A 17,420-nucleotide genomic window follows, 5' to 3' on the forward strand; every position below is an offset into this window, starting at 1 on the left:
AAAGATTGGGGAAGAATGTGCATGAGAGGAATAATGTTAGCAAAATCCATAGGCAACAGGGACCATGGGTTATAGAAGACGAAGAGAGCCGAAGTTAGACAAGGTGATGGGGCCAAATTATACAAGCTTTGTAGTCCATGTTAAGAAATTGGGAGAGTATGCTAAGGCCAGTAGATGGACTTTAAACAGGGGACTGATGTGATCTGAATTGTGTTATAGAAGCATCATTCTGGCTGTCTTGTAGAAGATGAATTGGAGGGGAGAACCTGAAGGTGGGCACACCAGAGAGGAGGGTGGTGGAATGGTCTGATCAGGGCAGAAGACAGTTGGGGCAGTGGAAAGGAGTTATAAGTGATAGCCTGATGTCTGACTTGGGCAACTGAATGGACGAACACGGGACCGAACGAGATGGTGGTGGAAGACCACAGAAGAATTGGGTATAGCTGAGATTACCGAACAGGTATCCGAAGATTTGTAAACCCAGCCTCTGGAGTTCTACCTGCCCCTTCGCCTCCCCAATCTCTGCAAAAAGGTGTTAAGCGCCTTTCCTAAGACGTCAGGCCCACCTCCGGGACTCGAGGGGTCGCTGCAGCCGCCACAGCCCCTCTAGGTTCTCCCCGGTCCACTCACTGGGCTAGGCAGCCGCTCCATCCGCAGGCGGAGTGCGCGTGCGCTCCCTGGCCGGCAGGGAGCGCGCGTGCGCAGACGGGGCCGTGGAGGGGGGGGGCGCGCGTGCGCGTGGCGGAGGCCGGCACCGGAAGTGTGTGGTTGCCATGTAATATCCTGGCCGCGCGGGCGCGCGAGGAGCTGAGGCGGCGCCGGGGCGGGCGCGGAGCTGGCTGGAGGGCGGCGGAGGCGGTGCCGTAGGGGCCCGCTGAGGCGCGCGGGGTTTGGCGGCGCCCGGAAGCCTGTCGCTTGCGCGGTCCCTCCGGTTCGCTGAGTCCGCGCGGGAGGCCCGACGGCGGGAGGCAGCATGTCGGTAGCGGGGCTGAAGAAGCAGTTCTACAAGGCGAGCCAGGTGAGCGGAGACCGAGGCGGGGGGCGAGCTCCGGGCCACAGGATGCTTGGAGGGGGTCCCGGCCAGGCCCTGACTCGGGAGGGAGCCGTGAGTACTGAGGGGGCGGCGTTGGCACTCGTCCCCTGCCGGGTGGGGACAACCTAGGAGGGGCGGGGGTCTGCGTGCGAGGTGGCCCAGACCCTCCCCGCCATGTGGGCTCCAGTCTCTTCGAGACGGGTGGGCAGACGCTTTAGAGGCGCGTAGGTGCACCCAGAGGTTGGCCCCGGACGTGGACCCCTCTCCTCCCGTCCTTCCCTCTGAAAGGGCGGGCGGGCGGGGGGGGCTGTGGGGGGGCAGGGAGAGAAGGGGAAGAAGCAGTCCCGAGCTTGTCGACACAGGACTCTTGCTAGAGAACCCAGGGTCAGGGAAATTTTGTGTCTAGAACAATTCTTTTTTTTATTTTTTTGTTTTTAAAGATAACAAACGAAAAAACCTTTTCAGTGGGCCCGGTACAAAGTTGAACGGGTAGAGTGAAAAGTCAGTTTCCCACTTCAGTCCCTCAGGCATCCAGTCCCTCTCTCCAGAGACAGGGACTGTCACCAATTACCAAAGAGAAGGGTATGCGTCTCCTTTAAAAACACACACGTAGCGGTAACATCGTCTACACAGAACCGTGTAATTGATGTTTTTCATTAAATGTGTCTCGGAGATCGCACTAGAGCCAGAATTATCACCTTGGGTCATTCTCTGTTGTGGCCCTCCTGGGCACTGTGGGGCGTTGAGCAGCATCCCTGGCCCCTACCCAGTCGATACCAGGAGCTCCTCCCCACCGACCACGGATGTCTCCGGATGCTGCTAAATGTCCTTAGGGGAAAAACCCTCTCCCTTCCCCCTCCCCCAGAGCTACTCCTAGAGCCTCTTGTATCTTTTTAATGGGTATGTGGCATTCCATTCCATCAAGTCTGTCATAATTTATTTAATTAGTTGTCCATCGATGGACGTTTAGGTTGTTTCCAGTAGTTTTCTGCTGCAAACGATACTATCGTGAATAGCCAGTGAATATCTCTGCTCACAGGTGGGATTGGATTTAAAGGATAAATTCCCAAAAGTGGAATGCAGAATCCAAGAATATAAGTGTTCTACTTTGACAGATAGAATAGGTGTTTTGGAAAGTCACCTTTCCAAAACATCCAGACATGTCCAAGCATCCAGACATCAAGTCTCCCCCTCCCAACGGTGCTGTGTCAGGCCCCATTGCTCACGAGTCTGGTGAAAGCTGAGTGGATCCACTCTTCAGAAAACTGGGCGAATGCAAAATTCAGTTTATAATTTCAGATCCAAGAAGTCCCAGATCCCTTGATCCTATGAGAACCTTAGATCTGGAGTTTGTGTGGATAGACTCCAGGAAGGAGCGAGCAACAGTAGTAGGAGTTGTTTGGCCCGCGCTGGCAAACCAGACTCTGCCCACAATTTGGAGAGGTCCAGTGGGAGGGAAGAGAGATGAGTCCCCAGTAATACACAGCTGGGACCTTTTGCCCTTTGAGGGGGAGAACTAATGACCCTAGTAGTTGTCTAGGGCTAAAGATATTTGGGGTCTATCTCTAGACTCCAGGCCAAACCCTGGAGGAAGAGAGGTTTAATCCAGAGGGATTCTAGGATTGTTGCTGAGAGTACAGCCCTTTGCCCCAGCAGGATGGAATTAAGTGAGCTGGCCCTGGGTTAGACCTTGCCCAGCAGGCCTCAGACCCCACCCCCGCACACTTGACCAGAGCACCTTGGAGGGCTGCTCACTATCTTGGGCCCTGATGTAGCCCCTCTCGCAGGAACTGTGGGTCTCGGAAGAATTCCTGGGCCACTTTGTTCCTTCATATAGACAGGTCTCTGGAAGCCCTCCACGCCCCGCCCCCAGCCATGAGGGCCCGTGCTGGTGGCCCATGCTGTCCCCAGCAGATACGCTGTGCCGGAGGAACTAGCTGGGCCTCAGGCCATCCACCGGAGCCTTTCCTCTCAGGGAAAGAAGGTTGGCCTGCATTCAGACCTGCGGGGAGTGCTTGGAAATCTGGAAAGCTCAGAGCAGTGCAAGCTGGTGGTGCGGATCAATTTATTATCTCGATATTCTGAGGCCCAGTCCCAAAGAATTGCTGCGACACGTCCTCCTCTGAGAGCTGTCGTCTTGGCCTCCTGACCGATTCCATGTTGAGTTGTCCTCTCAAGAATCACCCTGGCTGTGTTCCATTCCCTTCTGCAATAGTTTCCATAGACCTCTGCTGTTTATCTGGATGTGTCCACTTCTTTGTGTATTACTTTACTTTTTTTTTATATGTAAATTTATTTATTTATTTATGTGGCTGCGTTGGGTCTTCGTTGCTGTGCGTGGGCTCTCTAGTTGCGGCGAGCGGGGGCTACTCTTAGTTTGCAGTGCACAGGCTTCTCATTGCGGTGGCTTCTCTTGTTGCGGAGCACGGGCTCTAGGCATGCGGGCCTCAGTAGTTGAGGCTCACGGGCTCTAGAGTGCAGGATCAGTAGTTGTGGCACAGGGCTTAGTTGCTCTGTGGTATGTGGAATCTTCCCGGACCAGGGCTCGAACCTGTGTTCCCTGCATTGGCAGGCGGATTCTTAACTGCTCTGCCATCAGGGAAGCCCTGTGTTTCTTTTCTTGATCTTATGAACACCTCTTTCAAGTAGGGTCATCTGTGTCAGGTAACATTCTTGTTAAGTCATAATAATATATATTGAGTTTTCACTGCGTGAACAGGTGATATTCTTTAAACCAGTCGGTCTCAATTGGTCTCACTTATCTGGCCTAAGGGTAAACACTGTCCCCTTTTTACACAAAAGGATTTGGGGGCATTTGTCTTCCTGTAGGACAGTAGTTCTCAACCAGGGCCAGTTCTACCCTCCAGAGGACATTGGCAATGTCTGGAGGCATCTTGGGTTGTCACAACACGGTGGTAATTAATTATATTACAGCGCACTGGGCGGCCCTGCACAACCAAGAGTCACCTGGCTCTGACGTCAACTGTGCTGAGGTTGAGAAACACTGTTTTATGGTTTGAAAAAAGTGAGGATAATTTTACCCAAACAGAAGAACAACAAAAAATCCTTCCTGGGCATTCTTCTGGCAGCTGCCTGCTTTTTCTAATTCTCGAAATGCAGATAACCACTTATACGCAGATGGACACGTGCGTAAAATTCAGCATCCAGACACCAAGTCTTCCCCTCCCAAGTCCTCAGGAAAACCCCAGAGTGTTTTTTGGCATCTGGCATTTTTAAGAAGGTACAAGCTTGCATTGGTGCCTCTCAATTAGGGGCAACTAACCCTCCCCTCTCCCACCCTGTGCACCACCCAAGGGACATTTGGCAACGTCCGAGACAGTGGCACGCCTTGGGGAAAGGGTGCTACTGGCACCGAGTAGGTAATGGCTGGGGATGGTTGTTAAGCATCCTACAACATACAGGACAGTCTTCTACACGACAGAGAATTATCTGGCCCTGCATAAGAGAAGCGCCAACGTTTCTGTAGCAAGAAACCCTACTTTGAAACTGGTTCTTGATTTCCAAGGCTTGTAAGAGCATCATTTCTAAATTGAGAAATAGAAGCCAGGTGGATGTGTGAGAGAGAGCTGGGAATAGAGAAGCTGGGTTTCTCGAAGGTGAGGCTGTGATGTTAATGAAAAGTTTCTACCTCCTTGGTGACACTGGTAACAAACCAGTTCCCAGTGTCTGGCAGTATACTGGCAAATTCCACACCAGTTCATCCCTGGTGAAAACTTTCAGGTCTCAAATAAAATCGGTTTGAGCTTGAGCGGGAAGTTTGTGGGTTTTTACTTCTTAATAGGAACTGGCCACCTGAGCTGAGGAAAGTTGAATGTATGGAGTGAAGCAGCCAAAGAAATGGGCGTCTGTCTCAGGCCCATGGTTTTGGTCCCGTCTGGCCTCGCTGTGTAATGCCACTCAATAGCCCTCTGGTACTCATGCACACCTAGAATCTGGGGAGATGCTTTTATGAGCCTTTCTGAGGAACTGAGGTGGGTAGAGGAACCCAGTAGTGAGATCTAGGCTCAAAAGTTCACTTGTCATTGTGGTGTGTTTGGGTGACATTAATTTCCAGGCCTAACCTTCTAACTGGTTTCCTGATAATTCTTGTGGCTGGGCTATGTGGAGATTTGAGAGTGTAACTAGGGGTAGATCTGGCAGTTGCCTGGAATGCTGGCCTGATTTTTTTTTTTTTTTTGCCTGAAAGAAGGGAGAGAGTTTAAACTGAAAGATTGGTTCCGTCCGAGCTAGGAGGGAAATTCATGACCGTCATATCCCGTAGCTTTGACGTTTGTTGGATACTCGCTAGGCTCCGGGTTTGTGTCTAGGAGGAAAGATCGAGCTTCCTGGGAAAGGCATGGGGTGGGGGTATGACGGGGGGCCCAGGACCCCAACGTGTTGGAGTAAGCAGTAGCCGGGGGAATGTCCGATGTCCCCAGATACTGCCTGCTCTGACCTTTTTTTGTTTTTTGGCTGCATCAGGTCTTAGTTGTGGCACACGGGGTCTTCGTTGAGGCGTGCAGGATCTTCCACTGCGGCGCGGGCTCCTCTCTAGTTGTGGCATGTGGGCTTTCTCCCTCTAGTTGTGGCACGAGGGCTCCAGAGCCCGTGGGCTCTGTAGTTGCGGCACGCCGGCTCTCTCACTGAAGCACGTGAGCTCAGTAGTTCTGGTGCACGGGCTTGGTTGTCCCGTGGCACGTCTTAGTTCCCCGACCAGGGATCGAACCTGTGTCCCCTGCATTGGAAGGAGAATTCTTTACCACTGGGCCACCAGGGAAGTCCCTCTGACCTATTTTTTAAACTTCATTTTATGGGATCATGCTTTTGATTTCCCAGTAAAGTTCTTGGCCTGCTAAGTAGTGGACATGGAGTGATCTTAGGATACAAAAATCTGGAATTTGTAACCCCTTAGTCTCAGCACGAATCAAAGTGTGGAACCTGTGAGCCGGGAGCGACAGGTGTCAGGCGAGATCTGGTGGTGGGGGTGGTCCCTGGCCCAGACCCTTGAGCTGAGCAGCTGCAGGCTAACCTCCGGAAGACCTTCTGCCTCGGGACAGCAGACCTGGGAAGGGCCTTTGGCCATTGCCATGTCCACGTGCGATGGGAACTGGGTTAAGTCCACTCTTACAGGAAGCCACTCTGCTGACTCATTTTGTAGGAAGACCCTTGACCTAGCGGTGTCCCTGTGGGACCTTGGACAGAGATGATCCTGTCCTGCTCCATCAGTATTCCGTCCCCAGCTTGCTGGGTGGAGTAACCAGCCCTGTGTTTTAGGCTGCACTGTGGAGCTACAGAAGAGATTTGAGACTGCCCTTCCCGAAGGGAGCCAAGGGGCCTCTTTAAACTCCACCACTTCCCAGGCCTGTCTGTAAAACCAGGTTAACCCGACCTCCTGGGCAGGACCCGCTGTTTGCAATCAGGGAGGCGCCCTGTAACCAAGCAGCATCCTGCATACTCTTGTTATTAACATACCAGGACCAAGGGGTCATCATATTCTGTTTCTGCTGCCCGTGACTGCGGTACATCAGACCTGAAGTTCACCTCTGACTCAGAATCCTGTGTGTAGTAAAGAGCAGTTTATCAAAGAGGGCCCGTGGGAGCTACTCGCCCTGCTTATCTGGGTATGTTTTGAGGCAAAGCTGTAGGATACTTAATTATATTCCGTGTGCCACTTAATAACAGCCTCTGTTTGGTTTCAGAAATTGAAGGCTGTCACAGTTTTGCGACCCCAGAACTGTCACTGACTTAGCAAGTGAAGTAAGGAAATGGTGCTATTTACCCACCCACCACCCATCCACCCAGCCTCCCTCCGGAGCCAACATCCAAGCAAGCGCTTAGTGCCTTTGGGGGCCTGAGCTCTCCGCCCGCCCGTCAAGTGTCCATCTGGGCATCTCTTTGCTTCTTTCCTCAGAAGACAAACTGACAGGCTTTGACCGGGCCCCTCAGGCCTGCCATTTGCCTCTGGTGTGCGTGTCCCATGGCCTTTGACCCTGGGATGTGGGCCACAGTTAGTTCTGCCCTGGCCTCTGTCTCAGCCCTCTCCACTTTGTTGCCAGTATTTTGAAACGGATCCAATCTGGGGAAAGTTAGTTTTTAATTTGGGGCGTGCAGCCAACTTCTTCCGTAGGATTTCAGAGGCATCTGCACATTTTGACACTGCAGGGCTGCCGTGGGCCGCGGAGTGGCAGAGGAAAGTCAGATTGTCTTCTATTTCTGGTTTTCGAGGTCACGGCGGGGGGTGGGGTGACGTTTCTGAGGTTTAAGGAGGGTTTGATGCTGGAGGCTTCCAGCCACTGGAGGGGTGAGCAGGCCTATTGAGGCATCTTTACCCCCTGTGCTCAAACCGTCCTGGCTTTTAAGTGCCTGGGGAAGTGTCAGGGGCGATTTTTTCTGGTTCTTTTTAAAAGCTGTCCCTGGAAAGCTGAGGAAGGGTGTATCAGACTGTGGAGCAGCCGGTTCCTCTCTTCTCCCCTCCTCTCTGCACCCCCCTCCTTCCTCCTCCTCTTCTCCTTCTTTCTCTTCCCCACCCCCCCACCCAAACTTTTTCTCTCCCCGCCCCTCTCCCCAGGGCTGGATTTGCAGCCACTTCTCTCGAGCACTGCAGTTCGGGTCCAATTCTGCTCATTTCCTGTTAAGCAGTAACCAGGGCTCCACAAACTCAGGCTCTCAGAGGATGGCCTCGTCTTCCTTTTCCACTCAGCTCCTAGAAAAACCTGCTGACTGGGCCCGAGAGGGGGGTCACGCGGAGACTCCCAACCACAGCAGGAAAATAGATGTGCGATTTCCTCTGAAGGACCTGACTCAGCATCAGCCGTGGCCGCCCTGGGAAGAGCCGCTGCCTGGATGCTCAGATTTCCGCACCTGGGCATTAAACCCCTCCAGCGGTACCACGCCCGCCCGGGCTGTCACGGCCCAGTGACGTGAGCTGCCCCCCGGGAGGGGGTGGGCGGTGAGGAGGACAGTGGGTCGCTGTCCCAGGAACTCAGTAAAGGTTAGCTGGACGGAGTTTGCCCCACATCGTAGGTCATGAGAGCGCAAAAGCGGGGCGGCCGTGTGGGCGCACCTAGAGAAGACAGGGCTGGGGTCTGCTGAGGGGAGCGTCCCCCGCCAACCTGGGGTGCGGTTCCAGCTCCAACCTGGCATTCAGAACCTTCTGGAGCCCCCGCCCTGGTCGCGGCTTTCAATCCCACCCTCCCCCTCGCAGCCAGCACGCCCCAGTCCAACAGGTCTGCTCAGGCTCATACCTTCCCTCCTCCTTCCCCACCCCAGCCCAGGTCTCCCTGTCCACTTCCTGTTTGCCCTCAGAGCCCTGCGTGTATCTTCCTGTATCCTTGCCATCTCCTGGGTCCCCCTCCCAAAAATATTTCTCCACCCTCCCTGGTGGTCTCCTGCCCACGTGCCACACACCCAGCACATCCTCACACCCAGTGTGCTTTTCTTCTCATTGGGTGTGAGCTCCTGAGGGAGCAGGCTTGCCTGGCGGCTGGTGACAAGCCCGGGTCCCCACGGGTCGTGGCTTGCTGGCCAAGTAGTCAGAAATGGTGGACTCCTTCTCAGAGCGGGAATGGGGCTGTCCGGTGCCAGTGGCGGTGCCCATGCGAAGCCAGGTGGCTGGCAAGGCCGTGGAGGCCTCGGTCAGGAACAGGTCCGACTGGTTTAAAGAATAAGAAATCAAAGCTTAGAGGTTGTTCCTTTGGCTTAGGATCTGTCTTGAGGGCTCCAGGCCGAGGGACCGGCGCTTGACTGGGCCAGAGCGGCCCAACCTGTGTCACGGGCAGTCTCTGTCATTTCATCCCCGCAGCCAGGCCTGAACTTAACTGGAGGTGCCCAGCCTGCTGGGAAAAGGAGTTCCCTGGCTCCACTTTCCCCAGGCCCCACCACTCTGGCCTCAGAAGCCTGCTCTCTGCCCCTGGACTTCTGACCTCTTAGACTTGACCGGCGTTAGCCCGGGTCCTGTGTGCAGCCCCTCCCTGGCTTCCACACCTGGCCGCCCTTCTGCCTCTTCTCCTGTGTCCTGAGTCAGCTGGCCAGCTCTCTCACCCCCTCCTCCGCTTTGCCCCGTTGGTTCCCCCTGTGGGCTTGCCACCCTGCCTCTGGGCCTTCTCCCTCCAGGACCTGAGGGACCTCCCTGGCACCTGCCACTGCTCGTGCACCTGTCCTCCAGATCTTTGTCCCCAGTCATGGCACTCCCAGCCACCCTCTAGATGGTGGTCCCTGCCTGTCTGGCTGGTACTGGAAATGCAACAAGCTCGTAGGCCCAGTGCACCTGAGGCCAGCCTCCTCACCTGCGGGCCCTAACTTTCCCTGTCCACACCCTGGGGCCCAGGGAGCCCCGCCACCTTCCCCGAGGTGCTGTGTCCATCACACCAGCTCCTGGGCCTGCAGTAAATACCTGGAACCAACCACCTAGCCTGTGACTAGAATCAGTTAGTTAACTTGACTTTCAAATAGACTCACTTTTTAAATTTATTTTAAAAGGGATCTTGATGTTATTTCTTACTCTAAGTCATAGTAACTGGATCACAAGATACAACAGAAACAAAGCAGTGTAGTTGATTCCTCCTGGATTCCTTACCTCGGAGGCTGGGGTCTGGTCCCTCTTTTTTTTTTTTTTTGGCGGTACACAGGCCTCTCACTGCTGTGGCCCCTCCCGTTGAGGAGCACAGGCTCTGGACACGCAGGCCCAGTGGCCATGGCTCACGGGCCCAGCTGCTCCGTGGCATGTGGGATCTTCCCGGACTGGGGCACGAACCCGTGTCCCCTGCATCGGCAGGCGGACTCTCGACCACTGCGCCACCAGAGAAGCCCTGGTCCCTCTTATTAAAGAGTCGCTGAAACAATAAGTGCCCACAAGGGACTTCTTGGCCATCCAGTGGTTATGACTCTGCACTTTCACTGAAGGGGGGCATGGGTTCGATCCCTGCTCAGGGAACTAAGATTCCACATGCCACGTGGCATGGCCAAAAAATAAAAAGCCAAAAAAAAAAATTAAAAAAAAGAAGTGCCCACTGGAAAGTTTTTCCTTGCCAGAACGAGGGGTACTGAAAGAGCGTCGCGGTGGGAATAACTTTCTCACTTGTCCCTGGGTTACCTCTTCTCTTGTCACCCCCTCCCCTGCCCCTCATCGTCTTCCCGTGGAGCCAGGAAATCCTGCAGACTTGAATTAAGGCTCAGAAGAGAGAGCTTTGGGGTGAGGGTGCATTTCCCAAGTGCCTGGGGAGAGGCCCGACAGTAAGTGGCACCGTTCAGTCTGTGTGTTTAGTCCCCCGACACCACCTTGGCCGATAATTCAGATGTCTTTGGCCAGCACACCTCAATCCAGTCCCACTTTCTCTAAAGTGGAGCAGCTGACTGATGGTTTTTCCTCTGTCATTTTGGGTCTCGGCCCCAGGAGTGAGAGGAGACTTAGGACGCCCCCGGGGAAGGAAACTGGGAACTTTATCACTCCCGAGGTCCCCTCCTCATCTTCTGCCAGCTGCCTCCCCAGGATGAGGCCCCTCGGCTGCCTCTGGGCAGGCACGCAGGCAGGCAGGCAGGTGTCCATCAGCTTGATGGCCTCAGGTCATCAGAGCCGTGATTGTCTGAAGTCGGGCGGGCAGCCCTGGCCCTTCAGGGTCAGCCTTTGTCTAGAAGAGGGCGGCGAGCGCACGGGGACAAGGGCGGGATTTCTCCGTCCCCTAACCCTAACCTCCTGGCCTAGGGTTGTCCTTTATCTCCTCTCCCTGGGGTGTTTCCTCCAAGGTTGAGAATCCTTGCTGTCCCGCCAAGTCAGCATTTCACCCTTGAGGAGTCTTGGAGCTGCTGCAGCTCCCCACTGATTGCCCCAATACAGTTGTGTGTGCTGCCCTCAGAGGTTGGCTCTGAGGTTTGTCTTTTGCCCCCAGGTTTGATGCGTTTACTTCACTGCTGAGAAGCCTTAGGTGTTTCTCCTGGGCTCTCTTGGAAGTTCCACATCACCATTCCTTTCCCGCCAGTGGACTCAAGGGTAGCTGAGCACTCTCTCCGCTTTGCTTCAGAGTATCCCATGCCCTTGGCCTCGGCCCAGGGTGGGCAGGAGGCACCGGTCAGCCAAGTCCCTCTGCCGCCTCCAGACTGTCAGGATTGGGAGGCTTCTGTGGGAAGTTGTGCAGATGGGGGCGCATTGGGGACCCAGGAGTCCAGGTGTACTGGTTCCGGGGAGTGGGGAGGAGGACCTTTTGCCCGGTCTCAGCCCAGGCGTCCTCTCAGCTCTCAGCAGAGCCTGGAGGAGAGTCCACCGCCGTCTAGGGGAGTTTGCACTCAGCTAGTTCCCCACACCAGGCAGTGCCAGTGTGTCGTAAAGGGCACGTCCCTTTTCAGGCACTTGAGTTTGTGTTAAAATGTCTCATCTGTAGAGAGGTGAAGAATGGCCAGCCGTTAGCCAAGCGCCCACAAGAGCTTGAGTAAACACGAGCAGCACAGTTAGAGTCGAGGGCCCCTCCCCGATACATCACTGCACACGAATCTACCGCTAAAAAGTCTGCAGCTTTGTTTTGCAAGTTTACACCTCTTAAAAATGGTGTCACATGGCAGCTTTTTTGGCCTGCTCTTTTCGCTCAGCACCGCTGGGGCGCTTCGTCCACACTGAGCGTGTGGCTCGAGTTTTTTGCTTCCACAACTCCCTGCTGTCCTTTGTGTGCGGACAGCGACTTGTCCTCCCTCCGCTGGCAGTGGGCATTTAGGACGTTGCCGCGTTTTTGCTCTTGGCGTCACAGTGAGCGGTCACATGGATGTCCCCGCAGGCAAGGTCCAAGTGTTTCTCTAAACTCCTGCCCATTTAATGTGACCGTGTAGGTTTTTGAGCAGGACCAGCCTGGAGAACATCACCACCTCTTCTGTTCGCATGACCCCGGAGTCTTGATCAAAGCTGCTGGGGGTCCTGCGTCGGGGCCCTTGTCAGGGGTGATCTTTCTGCTAGGCTCCATGGTACCGCCTGAGCCAGGAAGCTGGGTGCGTGGGGCGGGGGCTCCTCAGGCACAGGGTCCGCTTGGTGGGGGCACAAGCCAGGGGGAGGACCCAGGGAGACCCACCTGATGAAATTGGGCCCACCTGGTCATCCAGGGCGATCGCTTCCACCTCCCGGTCCGTGCCTCTGTTTAAAGAAACCTTATTTAATATACATTACTGATTCATTAGCATTGGATGCACAGCCAGCAGCACCTGAACTCACCATCGGTCCGTCATTGTTGGCGGGCTTGTGTTTGCGGTTTCACCTTACTTGCCGAAATGTGTTTGTAACCCCCCCCATCAGGACTTGGGGCACCTTCGCAGGTATTCGTGAACATGCCCAGAGTGACAGAAATTTTTGAGTCTCCCAACACGTTCATTCCCACTGAGGCAGAACAAGACTGTAAACCAGCATCCTTTCCACGGCTTGTTTAGTGATGCGTGTTTGTACCTTTGTGCTTCTTGCGGGTGTTTTCGCTCTTGGTCCCAAGCATGGAGCTGAAGTGCTGGCTAGTGTCCCAGGCACAGGAAGGCTGTGACGTGCTCACAGAGCACGTGTGAGATGAGCTCCGCTCAGGCGAGATCAGGTACTGCTGGCCGTGCGTCCAGTGCTAATGAATCAGCAGTGTATATTAAATCATTTTTCTTTCTTCTTTTTTTAAAAATATTTATTTATTTATTTATTTGGCTGTACCGGGTCTTAGTTGCGGCATGTGGTATCTTTAGTTGCGGCATGTGGGTTCTTAGTTGCGGCATGCATGTGGGATCTAGTTCCCTGACCAGAGATCAAACCCAGGCCCCCTGCATTGGGAGCTCGGAGTCTTAACCACTGTGCCACCAGGGAAGTCCCTAAATAAGGTTTCTTTAAACAGAAACACACATAACATGAAGTTACAGGTGATGAGTTGTGACCAGAGGCTCACAGGAGCCTAACCCCTGCGTGTCCCCAGAGCAGTGGCTCAGTATTTACTAGTGCGGCGTCTGGGCGACTTTATAGCACAGAACCACTGTGAGTAACGAGAGCTGACTATTCCCGTGGCAGGCAGAACACCACCCCCCTACCCTCCACCAAGGTGTCCCTGCCATTATCTGGAACCTGTGAATGTGTGACCTTGGCAGAAGGGACTTTGCTGGTGAGATTAAGGGCATGGACCCGGAGGTGGAACCGATGACCAGGTGGGCCCAATTTCATCATAATGGCCCTTAAAAGTGGAACCTCTCCCTGCCTAGTCAGAGGGAGACAGGACCATGGAGGAGAGAACCAGAGGGCAGGTGGCACAATAGGCCCACCTCGCTGGCTGTGAAGACGGAGGACGAGGCCACAAGCCAAGGAGTGCGGCCGCCTCTAGGAGCGGAAAAGGCAGGAAAGCTCTAGAGCTCCCAGAAAGGGACATAGCCCTGCCAACACCTTGGTCTTCGCTGGGGAGAGCCATGTTGGACTTATGACCTCCTTCAGATTTTTGTGCGGCTTAGGAAACGTGTTTTGAGTCACTGAGTTTGTGGTAATTCGTTACAGCAGCTGTAGGAAACTCTTACAGGTCCCTGCTGTCTTAAAGCTTTGTCTGGATAAAGGTTTTCAGCTCAGCATTGAAGAGTGTGTGTGTGCGCGCGCACGCATGCATGCGCATGTACACACGAGCACGTGTGTTTCATCCTCCCTTAGCTCTCACCTCCAACTTAACGGCTGGGGTCAAAGAGGAAATAGGAGCGATTTGCTTTGCCAAGCTGATGGATGGGTGCTGTGGGAAGAGCGGGCCTCCCACTGAGCCATCTTCGTTTTAGTGCTCCATGGAAGTCATCCCCTGGTTCTTGGAATCCCACCTTGGTGACTTACGAGCTAGTGGACTGATAGGGAATCCTCCATCGTCAACTTGAAAACCGGCTCTGTGTTCAGGTTTTACGCAAAGAGCGCTGTGGCCCGTCTAAACCTCTGGGAAATGCCACAGTGGGATTTCGACCAGCATCACTTCCCATCCACTGTAGAAAGAGGTCGGCAGTTCTCGAGCCTGATAGCGTGCCTTTCTTCCCGTCACGGACACTAGAGGCTCGTGCCAGGCAGCCTTCACTAATCACTCCCACACCTGCAAAGGGGACGCTTCAGAATCACATTCTGGGAGTTGGTTTCCAAGCCGGCCCTTAGCGCCTCTGTCCTCTGCATTGGTGCAGACCCCGTGTCCTCCGTCTCTGCCTTTCCTCATGTCATGTCCTTTTCTCCCATGCTTCAAAGCCAAGTCCAGGGACATCTTGTAACTCCTACCTGGTTCCCTCCCCACAAGGAGGAAGGGGCTCCTTATCTTAGGTCCTTAAGGTAGTGCCGTTTTTGTGTGAGCTTGTAGTATCTATCTCTTTTTCCCTCTACTATACCTGGCACATATAAATATCTGTTGAATGAATAAGGGCAACCTTCTCAAGTGGGGAGCTGGCCTGCTGACTTTGACCCCAGACATTCAGCCCCATCCTGCTCTGATGGAGCAGGTAAGCTCAGGGCAGGAGAGTGTCCCAGACACGCACAGTGGCTGAGCGATTGAAATAGGGCAGATACGGTGACACAGGGTCCTATGACACGCACCCTGTACGGAGAAACCAGGGATGACTCACGAGGAGGTGACCTGGACCCTGGCTTTGAATGTGGACACGGGAGGGAGAAGGGAGAGGAGGATGCAGATTGTCCCCAGCAGGCAGCAGAGCGAAGCCCCCAGTGCTGGGGCTTCCGGGTCACTGGCCTGCCCTACTGTGTTCTTGTTCCTCGTCCGGGAGTCCGGACACCGCCTGTCTGTGGGCTCAGTCCTTCTAGGGGAGCAGAGGTTGGCCTGGGTGCGGGGGGAGGCCCTGGCTACTAGACCATCATCATCAGATGGAGAGAGATTTGAATATGCTTACGGCTCCTAGCTCAGCAAGTGGCAGCACCAGACACGTCACACGGTGACAGCGGAGAAGCAAGGACGAGGGCAGGGCTGCTTTACTCCTGGAAAAATCAACATAAAAAGGCATTGCTGAGGGAATTCCCTGGCGGTCCAGTGGTTGAGAATCTGCCTTCCACTGCAGGGGACGCGGGTTCCATCCCTGGCCGGGGAACTAAGATCCCACAGGCTGCAGGGCAACTAAACCTGCATGCCACAACTAGAGAAGCCCGTGCGCCACAACTAGAGAAAAGCCCCGCAGTGAAGAGCCTGTGCACACAATGGAGACCCAGCGACCTGTGTCATCACGGGTCGTCATCAGCACCCAGTTTTACAGTTGAGGAAACAGAGGCTCAGAGGGGTCCACATTCTTGTTAAGTGACAGTGCGGTGACAGAGCCGGATCCAGTCCCCATGCTGTGGTCCACACCCCCACTGCTCCCCTGCGACCCCAGCCCTGCCTCAGGACCTCTTGGGCAAACCCTTGTTTTGGCCTGTTACTGACACACCTGACTGGCAGTGTTCTCCCCTGGGCTCCTAAGGGCGAGGTCTGCGTTATCTCAGCAAATACTGATTGCCCATCACCTATTGGGCGTCAGGCCCCCTGCTGCTCTACTAGCCCCATCACAGCAGCTGGCAGCCAACGGGAAGTCAGTGTTTGGGGACAGGGTGCGTTTGGGTGGGGAGGCAAGGCTCTCCCAGGAGCTGTTGCTGGAATGAAGGTGAGCTGTGGCGGAGGAGACGGCCCCTGAGAACTGCTCTTCTCTGTCTGTGATCTAGGGCGGGGTCCCTGGGAACCCCTCAGTCGGGTGCTCACCCACCACTGGGGCAGTTACAGGCAGTAACATCAGGGAGCGTGTGCGCCAGGCCTGATGTGCGTCCTGAGAAGGAGAAGGCCCACCCCCTCTGCCACTGCAGGATGGATGGCAGCCGGGGACAGGAGCGGCGGCTCTGGTGCCCACCTGGCCCCAGCAGGCCCCTGTTGATCTCCTCATCTGTGTGCTGAGATTCCTTCCAGTTCAGGGTTCCCAGGACTGACTCTGCAGGTTAGAAGGGCAGGTGCCCCTGGACAAATAGGGTGGGGGTCAGGAAGAGGAGCGGCCGTGCAGGGTGACAGGGTGCCGGCATCTAACACGTGGCCTAGTGTCGCAGTGCCCGTCACTAAACTTCAGAGGGGCTGGTCCGCTGTGCCGAGAGGGGCTGATGGCGTCACCTCCTCTGGCTTGCCGTGTGCTGTCCTGGGATCATGACCCACCCGGGTGCTTCTGGTAGCCACGCCTGAAGAAACTGGTCTCAGTGGCCCTGAGTCACCTGGTGTCGTCGCCCTGGAGTGACAGGCGAGCCGTGGAGCCAGGTGAGGGTATGTTCCTCAGCGCCCACTCAGAGCTTCTTCCTGGAGCTCTCTCGGAGGAGCGCCCAGGCCGAGCTCTGCCCTCCCCGAGAGGTCGCCCCCGATGATCCTTGGAGAACCTAGATGTGCGGCCCCTACGGCTCCAGCCCGGCCCATTTGGGGGCCATTTCCCTCTGGCCTTCAGAGCCTGCTTGCTTGTCAGCCTTCCTTTCCCGTGTCCTGTCCTCCCAAACTGCAGGCACGTGCCTTTCACAGGGAGCGCGGTCCTCTGGATGCAAGCCAGCCTGGGCCCAGCTTGCTCAGATTTTGTTCCTTTGCAAACTTCCCCTTCACCTTCTGGTGAGGGGGCCAGCTGTGGGCAGACCCTGGGTGGAGAGTGGGGAATTAGACTGGCAGCCCCTAGGCAGAGTGCCGCCTAACTTGAACTTCCCATAAGCGACGCAAAGGAAAGTTGGGGATTCAGGGGTAGGGGGTGCTGTCATCCGGCCGGCTCCTGGGTCCGCAGCCCTCCCAGTGCTTAGCCACTATGGAATGGCGCCATGAGGTCAGACCCCTGTGAGGTCGTTCCTTCCTCCCATGGGGCGCTAAGTATCGACTAAGCACTTCCCAGTCTCAGACACCGTTCCGAGTGCAGGTACAGCAGTGCTGGGGTCACTCACTTGGAGTTCACAGTCCAGTGGGAGGAGGGCTGTAAACAAAAAAGAGGGGCTTGAGAGAAGGATGAGTGACGGGTGGGTCAGGGGGAGGGGGGAACCAGATGGACAGGACCCAACCACGGGAAAGTCTGGGGCAGAAGGGACAGCAGGGCAGAGGCTCTGACGTGGGGTGAGGTGGGTGCCTTTGTGGAGCCTGGTCCAAGGTGAGGTCCAGAGGGGGCGGGGGTTCTGGCCTCAATGGAGGAGGTGCCATTAGTGTGCTGGGAGAGGTGGCCAGTGGCCAGGTCACTCCCACCTGGGTAAGGAGGCGGGTGATGGAGAATCAGGAGGGCTTCCTCGAAGAGGTGGCTTCACATTAGTTAAGTGTCTCAGAATGGAAGTGGTCGTAGAGATGGGGGGATAGCATCTGTGTTCTAAGGAGGTCGGGGCCCTGGGCTTTTAGATCGTTCTGTCACCTTAGCTTGGTGCTGTTGGGGTACACGTGGCCCTCCGTGAGACTCGTGACCTGGTGCCTAC

At 55.2% G+C, this 17,420-nt stretch overlaps 1 protein-coding gene across 2 annotated transcripts in view; it reads left to right on the forward strand.

The window, feature by feature from the left end:
- Nucleotides 1–768: 768 nt before the first annotated feature.
- Nucleotides 769–17,420, forward strand: part of SH3GL1 (SH3 domain containing GRB2 like 1, endophilin A2) — a 32,291-nt gene continuing 15,639 nt past the window's right edge. The window contains exon 1 of one of the 2 annotated variants that reach the window (XM_070045343.1): nucleotides 769–1,018. In XM_070045343.1, coding sequence (XP_069901444.1) covers nucleotides 974–1,018 — 45 coding nt within the window. In that variant the 5' untranslated portion in view covers nucleotides 769–973. The remainder of the gene's footprint in view (nucleotides 1,019–17,420) is intronic. The other variant, XM_030879320.3, reaches the window with a different exon arrangement.

The sequence above is a fragment of the Globicephala melas genome, chromosome 3 (genome assembly GCF_963455315.2).
Source record: "Globicephala melas chromosome 3, mGloMel1.2, whole genome shotgun sequence".
In the NCBI taxonomy this organism is placed as follows: domain Eukaryota; kingdom Metazoa; phylum Chordata; class Mammalia; order Artiodactyla; family Delphinidae; genus Globicephala; species Globicephala melas.